At 49.3% G+C, this 12,666-nt stretch overlaps 1 protein-coding gene across 3 annotated transcripts in view; it reads left to right on the top strand.

Moving 5' to 3' along the window:
• Myo18b (myosin XVIIIB) overlaps window positions 1-12,666 on the top strand; it is a 246,939-nt gene that overhangs the window by 39,312 nt on the left and 194,961 nt on the right. For all 3 annotated transcript variants that reach the window (XM_013142193.2, XM_013142192.2, XM_063226027.1), the window contains exon 12: window positions 515-659. In XM_013142193.2, coding sequence (XP_012997647.1) covers window positions 515-659 — 145 coding nt within the window. The remainder of the gene's footprint in view (window positions 1-514; window positions 660-12,666) is intronic.

The raw sequence follows: 12,666 nt of genomic DNA, 5'->3' as shown, positions 1-12,666 counted from the left end.
GCCTATTTATCTTTCAAATGTCAACCGCAGTTTTGTCCCATCTTGTAGGGTATCCTGTTTGGCTTTCTAGGATGGGCTGACTTAGCCGTCCCCGCTGAAAGCTTATGGTTTCCACCTAGACCTAGCATCCCCCGCAGGGACTGTTCACACTTCATTCCTTTTATGAATCTTTCCACTTCTACCCTGAGCAGGCCTCAAAGTCAAGGTCTGGATATGCTTAATCTTTGCAGCCCTGGATCAGACTCAGCACAAAGCAGTGCCTCAGTAAATCTGTCTTGAATGTATCTGGGAATGCATGGAAACCACCCTGATCTCAGAGTCACACTGAAGTGATTTTTATAATTTTCCCAGCAGCCTTCATTTGGATGCCAACACTCCTTAGTCTAATCATGGATAATTTACTGTGGTAATAAACTGACCACAAGTCCTCCAAGACTAACCCTGGGCAAGTCATGAATATGCATTTTCTTTCTCATGATGGCCTCTTTTTCTTTCTCTCTCCCTTTGCTCTCAGCCTGAAGACAAGCAGAAGGCTGCGACAGCCTTTGCCCAGCTCCAGGGTGCCATGGAGACTCTGGGTATCACAGAGGGTGAACAGCGGGCCATTTGGCGGGTGCTGGCGGCCATCTACCACCTCGGTGCTGCAGGTGCCTGCAAAGGTACGTCCCTGCTTCTCGGCCCACCTGGGCTGCCAGCTGTCTCCTTTGGCAGGTGTCTGACAAGACCCTTTTCTCAGCGAGGTGGAGACGAGGTCAGTCTGTCACCATCTTTGTCTCTGGGGCAGCTCTTTGGGAGGTTGTGAAACCCGGGATGGTGAGAAAGAAATGGACTGGAGTTTTCAAACAGACTTAGCCCAGAATTGTGCAGTTTTCTGCACTGATGGAGACTTTTCTACCCATGCTGTGTGCAGCAGTGACTACCAGTTACATGTGACTACAGAGCTTTCAGGATGCAGCCAGCATGACTAAGAAATTGAGGATTTTATAATTTTTAATGTAAGTGTAAGTGGCCAGCCATTCATGGCTAGTTTGGGCTGGCAGCTGTTGCAGACAGGTGAGAAGGTGGAGGCCAGCATGAAGCTGCTCGTTCCCCGCAGACGTCGAGAGGTGTCCCCGCTATATTCCGGAAGGTTGATCACGGCCTCTCTCCCGCTGTGTAACTGCCTGTTTGCTGGTGATCCCTCTTCAGACTCTGGCCTTTCGAGTGACTCCGTTCATCCCTCCTGCCCTTTCCCTCTTCCTGCCCAGTCATTCACTGTACTATACAGGTTCTCAGTGGATCATTTCTAGTCTGTGTTCCCCTTTACTCATCACTTTGTACTGGGTGTATGCTTCTAAAGGTTTTGTGCCTGCACTGTTGAATAGGCTCCTTGTCAGTGCCTCACTCTTCCTTCCCTCCGTCTCTGTCATGAGCACTGGGTCTGCTCTATGACACCGAGCCATCGTGCTGTCCCCATGTGTGTTCTTCCTGGGCTTTCTTCTCATCTGCTAAATCAACTTCATTTGACATTTAAGGCTCCTCACTTTCCCCATCTGGGCTCTTCTGCTCTTTCGTTGGCACTACTCAAGGTTCCGGGAGACAGGAGGGATCACAAACAAGGAGGCTCCTGTCTCCTGGGGTACAGGAGCTCTTCCATGGTGATTGTGTCCTCGCCTAGCTCCTTCCAGCAGGGAGCCATTTCCTTTGGGCTTAGGACCTACGTAGAGTTGGAAGTTACTTGTGGAATGAACTCGTGCATAAACTGAGATCTGTCTGGTGACTCTGGTGATGTCTGGGTTGTCCCCTGTGGGTTGGTGGAGTCCTTGGGGAAACACAGCTGTCATCCTGCCATTTCCACCTTTGTGGGTCTTGTGTCCTCTTCCTTTAATTATCATCTATTCCAGTCACACATAGTAACTCATTAATTTGATTCTGGAAGTTGAGTCAGGGGTAGGTAGGGTGGAAATTGCACAGTCAGCTGAAGCCAAGGACAGACGTACTTGGCTGGGAAAATGTTACTTGCTCTCCCAAAATTCCCCATGAGCTGTCCTGGGTATGTTAGCTGTTAGGATGGCACTGCCATTTTGCCCAGGGCGCTGTAACATCTCTGTCTCAGCTCCCAGTTGCTGAGGCCAGCCTGGTCCATGCATGCCAGGGAGTAAGGCACTGATCCCTTCTCCTATGGGGGGGGGTGTTTCTCTTCTGTATCACTCCAGTCACCAGTCAGAACCCTTTCTCATGTCTACAGAGGGGTCATTTGCCACAGTCCCTAACCCTCATCAGTCTGCTTTCTACTTTTGTGCTGTCTGAGAACTAGGAATAGTTTATACAATCCCATTCTATGAAAAAGCATATATATGTATATGTGTATATATCAGAATAATGTCAAGACACATGAAACTTAAATGGCAGTCAAATTATAGTGTCCATAATTAAGGTTTTATTGGAGCCCAGCCATGTCCATTCATTTGCCTATGACTGTTTTTACTCAGATAATTCCTGGTCTGCAAAGTAGAATGTAATTATTAGTTGTCCTTTTGCTGAAAAAATTTGCTAGTTCCTATTCTGCCCATTGCTGTGGAAGGTCATAGCACTCCAGAGTCTTTGTGCCTCTGCATCACCCAGTTGTTTGATTGTTCTCTGTTCTCCTGACATTCAGTTGGATCGGGAAAGATACCAACAATCCATGTCTGTTGGTAATTAATCCTGTCAACCTCTGCCTCTCTTGGTTTGGTCAGTATCCTGTACGTAAAATTGTTTTCTAGAAATATGTACAATTATAAAATTGTGATGAAAAACAAGAGGACCCCATGTGTAACCCCAACTTGCTGTGTTACCTGAAGCAAGTCAGCTGTCTCTCTAGTCTGATTTCCTATATGTGAAATTCTGGAGTCGAATCCATGTCTTAGCCCATTGTCTGCTGCTATGCCAAAGCCTTGAGGGCTGAGTGATTGATCAAGAATAAAAGTGTATTTGGTTCATGGGTCCAGAGTGGGAAGCTCAGGATCGTACTGCTGGCATCCAGGGAGGCCGTCATGCTCAGCCATGTGTGATGTAGTGGAGACAAGACAGAGAAGGAGTGTGCCACAGACGTTCCCTTTCACGATAAAACCTCTACCTGTGCAACTGTGAGGCCATGATTTCCTGAATAAATTAGTCCATAGATGAAGGCATTCACTTCCTAAGGCTCTAAACAGTACTACCTAGGGCCCTTGTTTCCAAAGCATGACCTTTTGGGGGACACATTGAAACCACAGGAACTACACGAGCTGGTGCTTTTGTTTTGTGGTACTGTGAATTGAATCCAGGGCCTTTGCATACCCAGCCCTTTTATTATTCTGTATTTTGAGACAGGGTCTCACTAAGTTGTCCAGGCTGGGCTGGAACTTGTGATGCTCCTGCCTCAGCCTCGCAGTGTGCTGGGTTTACAGGTCAGCATTGCAGTTTGCATTAGAAATTTTTAACTGGGCCCAAATACCACCGCCTCCACCCCAAAGTAAGGGTTTTCTGTATAAATTTAAGGGTGTGTTCATTTCTCAAGGTGCTGTAACAAATTATCACAGCCTAGATGGCTCAGAACAACAGTTGTTTCTTCTGTCCCAGCTCTGGGGAGCAGAAGCCTAAAGTGAAGGTGCCAGCAGGGCCACACTCCCCCGGGAGCTGTGGTGGATCTGGGCAGTTCATGCTGTGGCAGCATCACCTAGAATTGGGCTTTCTGTGGCCTTTCCCCCGGGTTGCACCGCCTCCTACCCTTTCTAATCATATTTACTACTGAGTTCAGGGCTCACTGGGGTAACCCTGGATCTCCTTTTGAGATCCTTAACTGAATTATACCTGCAAAGACCCTTTTTCCAAATCAGTCATAATTCATGAGCATGAGTGGTTAGGATGTGGACGTACCTGGTGGCCACTACTGCGCTTAGCATGGGCAGTCATGAAGAGGGATGTGTCTTTTGCCACAGAGAGATGGAATCTTGAACTTTCACCAGGCAGATACACTTGGCCTTGAAAGTTCAGGAACTCCTGAAACCTATGGAACCTGGAGGCCATCCCAGATACACCTGCCTGGAATGAGATTTCCCCTTTCATGTCATTATGACACTTTACATCTAGAAAAGACCTCAGAGAAACATCACATACTACTTAAAATGTAATGGTAGTCATAGTAACCGCAGAAGAAGGAGTCAACATTTATTTAGCACTTATTGTATGCCTGGCTGTGTTCCAGCTTCTGCTATGTATTCATTCATGAAGTCCTCCCACCAAAGCCAAGAGGTAGGTGTTATTGCTACCCCATTTTATGGAAATGAAAACTGGGGCACAGAGAGGTTGGATGATTTATTCAGGGTTGCACGGTGAGGAGGAGGCAGAGCTGGGATCAGAACCTCCTCTATCTAGCTCCAGAATCTGAGAGCTGCTCAGAATCTAACAGCTGCACAAGGAGCATCTGGGTTTTTTCGGAGTACATCTCTGAGAACATGGCCCTTTCCCAGACCCAGAATGAGATTCCCTTCATCCTGAGCACATGGATGGGGGCCAGACTAGAAGATTTCCCCCAAACCTCCTCCATTTTGGGGTTACTGATTTCCATGCAGCATAGGAGAGGCAGGAGCTTGTCTTGCAAATTCATAAAGAAGCATGACGATACCAGGACCAGAGGGAGCATGTCACTGGTACACATGACCATTTTTTTGGCCCTGATAGGTTGGGGTTCCTTGACCGATAGCTCCACGAGGCCACACTTGTGGGGAAAGGATGTTGTTCCCTCAGAAGGCTTAGACTGCCATCTTGGTCTGTTCTCATGGGTGTTTTACTGGGAAGGCATGGTTCTCATCTTTTAGTATGGGTGGTGGATGGGGACCACATTGATTTACTTTGATTGTGTCAGCAATGGAGAGTCTCCTCAAACAAGCTGAACTGTGAGAAAATTCTTCCCTGGGAATGGAAATCATTTGTTTCTTATTGGTTTCTTTGAGGTGACAGGTCCCAAAAATGAGGTGCAGTGGATGAAAAGAAAACAAGAGAGAAACAAAGTTATGGGATGGACAGGGGCACAGTCTCTAGGACTGAAGCTCAGTTACAATTTTCTCAGTCTTTTCTTTATGAAAAGCAGAAAAGAGAAATGGTAGGGTAAGGCACAGGGAAGTGACTTGTTTAACCACCCCAGGGACCATCTCTGGCTACACCTGGCCTTCATGTTTACCTTTCCTTTGGACACATCTTGGCAAAGCGTCTTGTGTTGTCTCGGCAGCATTCCATTGACACTAAGGTCCTGCGTTTATTTCCTTAAACACAATGCATTCGTGACTTCCTCCAGAACAGACACTCAGGTGGCCCAGTAGAGCACAAAGTCCCTGGGGTAGCCTAGTTTAAGTTAATCTGCAACCTACAGTTTTCTTGTATTGTGCAACTGATCCTGAGCTGTGCACTTCAGATACCCTTGCAGCCATTAAGTCTTTTCCCAAGAGCCACCTCAGTCACTGAGATGAAGCAGCACCAACTTTGTGCCTAGCTCTGTGCTGGACAGAAGGTAGGAAAGGAGAGGTGATAAGGATACTGTCCCTTCAAAGTTTGCCATCTTGTAGGAAGAGATGAAATTTCTAAACTTGAAATCATCAGCTGTCCACTGGTGACAGTTGAGGCTGTGCCGGGGCATAGCACAGAGCAGGCAGATGTGGAAGCCCCGAATAGCGCCCGGACATCACAGCTTGGGGATTTTAACAGCTGGGAACACAGGTAGGCATAAGTGCCCTGAAGTGCAGGGCCTGGGTTCCTAGATCTGGGTTCCAAGCTGAACTTTGCTGAGCTTTTGTTTCTTCTTCTTGAGGGTTACACAGAGGGGTGATATGAACATTGAGTGGAATAAAGACAATGAAGATGATTTAGACTGAGGTCTCAGGAAACAGGCTTCAGAGGAATATTTGGGGGCATTCTAGCCCTTATTCAGGAGAGAAAGTGGCCTTGGAAGAGGTTGGTGGAGCCAGACAGGGAAAGGAAGGCAGGTGGAGGAGCTGATTAAGGACCAGGTTAGCTTGGGGCACAGGCCTGTGGAGGGCCTTGGGAAGACTCCAAGGATCATGGCTCCTCGAGGTGAGGAAACTTGGTACTTAGCCCCCCTCTCCTGCTGCTGGGGATGGGGCATCCTAGCCCCTGGACCGTCTCTTATAGGCTGAGCCTGCTCCTGCAGCCAGAGAAAGCAGAGAGGTACAGCAAGGCACACAGAGACATTGCCAGGAGAGCCTGGGACACCATGGGTGACACCTACAGGACGGGGTGGTGAGGCAGGAGGCCATCTGTAATGACCAGCTCCAGGCATTCCTCAGTAGAAGGCGGCTGGAGGATTGTTCTTGCTGAGCCAGTCCTTGGTGAGGTGACACAGCCTTTTGCCTGCACATGGCAGCCAGGTCCCCTGAGATTGCTCCCTCCCACACTTCTCTACAGGACCGGGGAGGAGGGCCAGTCCCGTGGATGGAGTGGGGCCCTGGGACCTGCTTTCCGGTGTCCATGCTCTCACTTGCACCCCCTTTACCCCAATTCCACACAACAGAGACGACAGGGCCCCTGGCCTCAGCAGTTCCCTTCTCTCCTGGGATGGGGGCAGGGTGGCATCTCCTCTGATGTGGGCTCAGGACCTGTTCTGTGCAAGTACAGGCCTGTGACAATAAAAGAGAAACTCACATTTATAAGTATTTCATTAACCCATGAGATTGGCAATAATCCCTCCCTTCTCCCCTCCTACCCATCTTCTACATTATTTTACGAAGAGTGGTTGTCGGTCTGCCTGGAGGCCCCACCCAATGATTTATGCACTATATATTCTGCTCTGGAAGGTTTCATAATAGGTTGTTCCAAAATCAGCTATTAAGAATTTCACAGTCGTATATAAATGTCTTTGCTTTGTGTCATAACAGATCATTTTGAAATATATTAAGAATCATTTTCATTAATCAAGGCTTTTTTTTTCATTAAAATGATACTCTCCTCCCAGTGTGCCTGGCTTCCTTAGCTGAGTTTGAAAGCCCTGATGCTGCTCTATAAAAATGGTATTGTCCCTGTGGGGAGATGTGGGGCCTTATAACCACACTCAGGGTTTTTGAACCCATAAAGCAGTAACGGCCACTACTAGTACAGGTTTAGTGTTTGATGTCTCAGAAGCACTTACACCTCTGTGATGTCTGTGATCTGATTAGACTCAGGCAATAATCCAATGTGAAAAACAGTGCCTTGTACAAGCTGTGGGCCCACCTGCTGGGTGAGTCGGCTTCAGCAGGTCTGAGCCTCAGTTACCTCCTCTGCACAATGGGGTTCATGCTAGTACCCACTTTACAGGCCTCTTGTGAGGATTCAGTGAGTCTGAAAAGAGTGGAATAGAAGAGTTGGTGCATGATAGAGGAATTCCTACATATCCACTTCCCTCCATCTCTGTAATAAAGGAAACAGCTCAGACACAGAGAGGCAGGTAGGTCACTTCTCTGGCATCACACAGTTAGTGACTCCAGGATGAGGGTTGAGTCCCTTGTTTTCCTGGGAGCTCAGTGCTGCAGATCAGATGATATTATTGCTTCTTTGGGGCAATTTGGAGGAGTAAGAACTGTTATGATACCCATTTTACAGAGAGCAAGACTGAGGCTCACCAGTGAGGTTCATCTGTGATCTACAGGACTGAGCACGTAACTGATGCAAGTGACAGTATGTGGGTCCATGTCTCCCTGAGCTCCAACCAGTCTCCGGGACTATACTGCCTCCCTCCTGATCTGCTGGTGCTCCATTCAGCTCAGCTCCCCACAGGGTCACAGTGGAGCACTCAGTCCCTCAAGGGTGTCCCCACTTGAGGTGCTATTTTCCGGTAGTAGGACTGCTATCTTCCAGAATGTAACGTCCAGGCCTCCCATGAGCACGCCCCGGGGTGTCAGCTCCTTAGTGTGACTCAGAACTCAGGAAGAGTTGCTCTTCACCTTTGCTGGTTATTACAACTTGGGCTGGACACGCTTGGGCCACCACATGGGTGAGCTGCACAGGGCGATGCTTCCAGCTGTGCCCGCCCTGCGCTCCCCTGAACCACCAGCCAGGGACTCCAAACTGGAAACTTTCACATTGTTTTGATCTCAGCCTCTGGCAAGAAACATCTACTGCCTGTGCGCACACACATACGCACACACAATTTGTCTATAGAGGAAAGCCTCCAAGGAAACTCTCTGTCTTCCTGAGTTTGGGAAGGGTTAATTAAAACAAAAAGAAAGAAAAGCAGCTGCACAGTCCCCTGCATTTGGTTTTCTTTTTTCTTTTTCTTTTTCTTGGTGCTGAGGATGGAACCCAGGGCCTTCTGCATGCTAAGTGAGCACTCACCCCTGAGCTGGATCCCTAACTTTAGTTACATATATTTTTTTTAATATTTAGAGACAGAGTCTTGCTATGTTGCCCAGGCTGGGCTTGAATGTGTCATTCTCCTGCCTCTGCCTCCGGAGTGGCTGGCACTATAGGTGTGTACCGTTGCCACCAATTTGACCTTTCTTTGACCCTCACGCAGTTGTTCTGCCAAGCCACTGGCATGTCCCTTTTTGGACACAACCTAGACCTTGTCACTCTTTTGTTCTTATGCCTGCCCAAGCTTCCTATCTTGCTTAGAGATGAGCTGCAGCTCGTGCAAACACCCACAAGGCTCTGGGTAGAGGCAGGGTAGCAGTGATTCCCTTGCACTCACTTTGTGTGCTGAGTGAGAGGCTCCACTGAAAAAAACATTCAAAATAATGTCTTAAGGGGCCTTTGTTTGTCAGTTATTATTCACGAGGCAGTCTTGGCTCAGAGAAGCACGTGACTTGCCTGAGGGTATACACCCCCAGAAATGTCAGTGCTTAGGGCTCTCTGATCCTAGGGCTCTCGTGCTTTGGTGGGGAGCAGGGCCCTTTCTTGCCTGATGTGCTCATAGCTGGGGCTCTTTTGGAGGGAGCATTCCTGATTACAGGGGTTCTGCTCTAGGTGGGCTATGCTTTTGGCCCAGGATGGGCAGTCTCAGGCTTCTCGATTGTCTAGGGCAACTGTCCTTCTGCTCAGCCTGGAGGTCAGGGTGGACTTGCTCTGCCCCACAAACCCAGGCAGCAAGGAGCAGACAGCTTGATCAGATGCTGCCCAGCAGCTGGTAGAGGGATGTGTGAGGCTGGTGTGGTGGGCACCATTGTGGGTCCCATGGTGTCCTCGTCGCTCAGAGGCATGGCAGGTCAGGAAAGGGCCCAGGGTGGGTAGGGACGAGCAGACCCTTTGTCACTCAAGCCCCTGCGATAGCTGGAGGCAAAATGTGCCCTCTGCTCCCTTTGTTGTTCACATGCAGCTCCTGGATGGGTCTCCAGTGCCCAGCTCACTGTGGGGATGGGGCTGGCAGCTGTGTGGGAATGTCCTGCCATGCCAGTCCTGACCCGGCCTTTAGCATATGCTATGCCTTTCACTGTTTTTAACAAACTCAGCCCTGTTCTGCAGCTGGGGAAACTGAGGTACCTCCAGGAGACGGAGCTTGCAGCAAGCCTGTGTCCAGGCTTGATTGGAACTCCTTCTGTGGGACTGAATTGTTCACACACGGAGCCCCATGTGGTTCTTCACATTGCTGTGGTCTAGCATGGGGTCCCATGTATAGTACATGCTCAGTAAACACTTGTTGATTGACACTTCTCAGTGCCTTTGAAAGGTGAGGAGTATCCATGAAACAGGGTGAGATGAGAAGTGAGCCTGTCACTTTGGCGGGTGAGGGAGGGGCCAGGCAGCAGGACAAACAGACAAAAGCTCTGAATAAGCACCACTTGGCTCCTGTGAGCCTCCCTCTTGTTTGGCTGTCCTGCTGGCTCCCAGGGCGAGCTGGCTGATGACAGTGACACTTGTTTGAAGGAGCTGGGCACACTGGCCTTTGGCTCTCAGGCAGCCTGCCTCATGGTGGCAAAGGGCTGCACTCCTCCACCCTTCCACGCCACGTTCTCATCTCCTTTTGTCTCTCAGGCTCACTATTGCTGGTGGTCCCTTGGGAAAGCAGTGGGAGAGGCTCTGCGGGCCAGCAGCACACAGCAGACAGGGACACCGGGGCATTCGATGCTGACTGCTGTGCTGGTCACTAGGGCCTGTGGCCCAGGCCATGCTTCAAGCCTCAGACCGCAGCTCACTGAGCTCGTGCTGCTCCTGTACAGTAGCGGTGCTGGGAATTGGAATGGTAGTGAGTAGGGCCTTTGGTGGTGTCTCTTTGGTAAGGACAGGGCTGGGAACCTGAGGCCCTGGGCCCTGGAATTGAACAGGCAGTACACATTTTGGTCCAGCTCCCTGAGCTCCTGGCTGTGTGACAAACCTTGCCTGAATGACTTTTTGGTGCTCTGGGCCTCATTTTTCTTGCCTATAAAATGGGGTTAAAAGAACAGCAGCTGAAGGATCTGTCATGCAGATGAATGGAGAGTTGACATGCCAAGGTCTTTTGAGGCATCTTAGTAGAAGTGAGCCACCATGAACTGTGATGTTACAAAGCTTATAGATCTCCACTACAGTGCTTTCCAACTCACTGGTGAGGTAGAGAGAAGATGCCTCTGTGGATTTTTGCTCCCTGTGTTTATTACTAGAATCCCCATCATCCTCAGATACCACCACACCAAGGACACCCTTGCTATGGAGGAATAGATCTAGGGTGCTGTCTGTGCTCTTTGCAGCAAAAAACAATTTCTGTATCTTGGGGCATCTTGGCCATGTGAGATTAAAATCCAGCATGGCGCTTTTCTTGGTGTAACCTCCTTGAGCAAAATCCCCCAGGGTCCTCTCTCCCCTTCCCTCAGTCCAAGGCTGGGGGTCCTTCCCAGTTATATTCTCTGAATTCTCACAGCAACCCTGGAGGTAGCAACAGAGGCACCATTTTGTGGGACAGGACACCGAGGCTCAGGAGAGTTTAGGCGTCCTGGTTAAAGTCAGAGTGATGGAGTTAAGGCTGAACACAGGGTCTGTCTGCCTCCAGATTTCCTCTGTGTCTCCTCCACAAGACTGTCTGGTTGGCCCAGGCCCAGGAGCATTCTGGGTGCTCACATCTCTGCTCTCTCCTACTTACACTGTTCCAGCTACACCCAGTCTCCATCCAATCCTTCGGCTCCCATGCAGCCCTCGGTATGGAAGGTTGTCCTGCTATGCAGCACGGGGGAGAGCTCAGAATCAAAGCTACAGGTGACCAGTATTCTTAGTTCACCTGCCCCCTGACCTTGGTGACTCCCCTGACCTCTGAGGCTCTCAGTTTACTCGCCGGTAAAACAGGGTCATAATATTTTCTACCTCCCAGCATTCTTGTAAGGCTTCCCTTAAAGCCTTACAAGTTTTCCCTTCAAAGCTCTGCTGTTCTTGTTATTCTTGTTGTGAGTGAGAAACCCAGTGTCCAGGGGAGTTGCCCTGCACAATTTAGGAGGGAAGGCTCCTTGGGCTGGTTTTCAGTCCACCCATCCCTGTGGTCCTGCAACTGTAGAGCTGTTCTGTGCTCTTCCCCAAAAAATCACCACCCCACATTGCTTTCCATCACCCCACATAGCTTCTCAAAATGGTAATAAAGTTCAGCCAAAACCAGCGCCCAGGATGAGTAATTTCTGTCTTCATGGTCATGTTGCCTGCTGTTCTTCTTTTTTTTTTTCTCCAAAGGCCAGTGTGATGCTTAATTTGTCTTTCAAAGGATTTTCTGGCTACTTGTTGACCTGCTACCTAAAAAATGGCACAGGCAGCAGCCCATATATAAGCTGACATGGGCCATAGTGGGGTGGTAAAGGAGGCTGCCATTCCTCCAGCAGCTCTGCCTGCCATAATAAGGGTGTCAGGCCCTGAGTGAGTGGGGCTAGAACTTGGAGGGGCAGAGTACCCACTGGAAGGAGAGACAGTACCAACCGTGACGAGGTCTTACTGCTGGGACGTGTCGCCATCACCCGCAGGTTAACCTACCCAGGGCCGGGGAGGTGACTGGATGCTCTCCACACTGGGATGAGACCCTGAAACAGAAGGCCTGTGATAATGGTGACAGCGACACTGTTGCCATGGAGCAGTGGCCCTCCACAGTCCAGGGATTTGTGGAGGGTGTGCCTGTTTTCCCTTGCTTTAAAGCAACTGCAGGAGGAGTGCTTTCATGTTGTCTTTCGGTAAAAAGTGGAAACACTGCAAAAGAATATAGAGAAAAAAAAGAAAGAAAGAAAAGAGAAAGTCCCTTCTTACACCTCCAATCCCACTGCCCTGGAGGAGAGACCACTATGAACAGTTTAAGGCGCAGCCTTCCTTCAGACTTTTCAAAAAATTTAACAGACTTTGAAATTTGAGCAGCAAGTACAGAGTTCCCACACGCTTGCGTCTCCCCATCCTCTCCCCAGCTTCCCCTGATAGCAGCCACACGGGTGCCCATGTTACAGCCAATGATGTGAGGCTCAGACGCCTCCGCTCTGTGCACTGTACGTGTGCTGTTGACAGCCGTGTCCACCACTGCAGGGTCCTACAGGACGGGTTCACTGCGCAGCAGGCTTTTTTAGTTCTTGCTTGAATTTTTTTTTGTGTGTGTGGTACTGGGCATTGAATTCAGTGTCTTCACACTGGACTATCTATCTGTCTATCGGTCATCTATCATCTTTATCATCCATCTGTCATTTTGAGACAAAGCCTTGCTAATTTGACAAGTTTCCCAGGCTGGGTTCAAACTTGCAATCCTCTCAG

This window comes from Cavia porcellus, unplaced genomic scaffold (genome assembly GCF_034190915.1).
Source record: "Cavia porcellus strain 051 isolate PalLab524CR breed Dunkin Hartley unplaced genomic scaffold, mCavPor4.1 scaffold_16, whole genome shotgun sequence".
In the NCBI taxonomy this organism is placed as follows: Eukaryota; Metazoa; Chordata; class Mammalia; order Rodentia; family Caviidae; genus Cavia; species Cavia porcellus.
The sequence above is the reverse complement of the archived record's forward strand: the minus strand, read 5'-3'. Positions and strand labels throughout refer to the sequence as shown.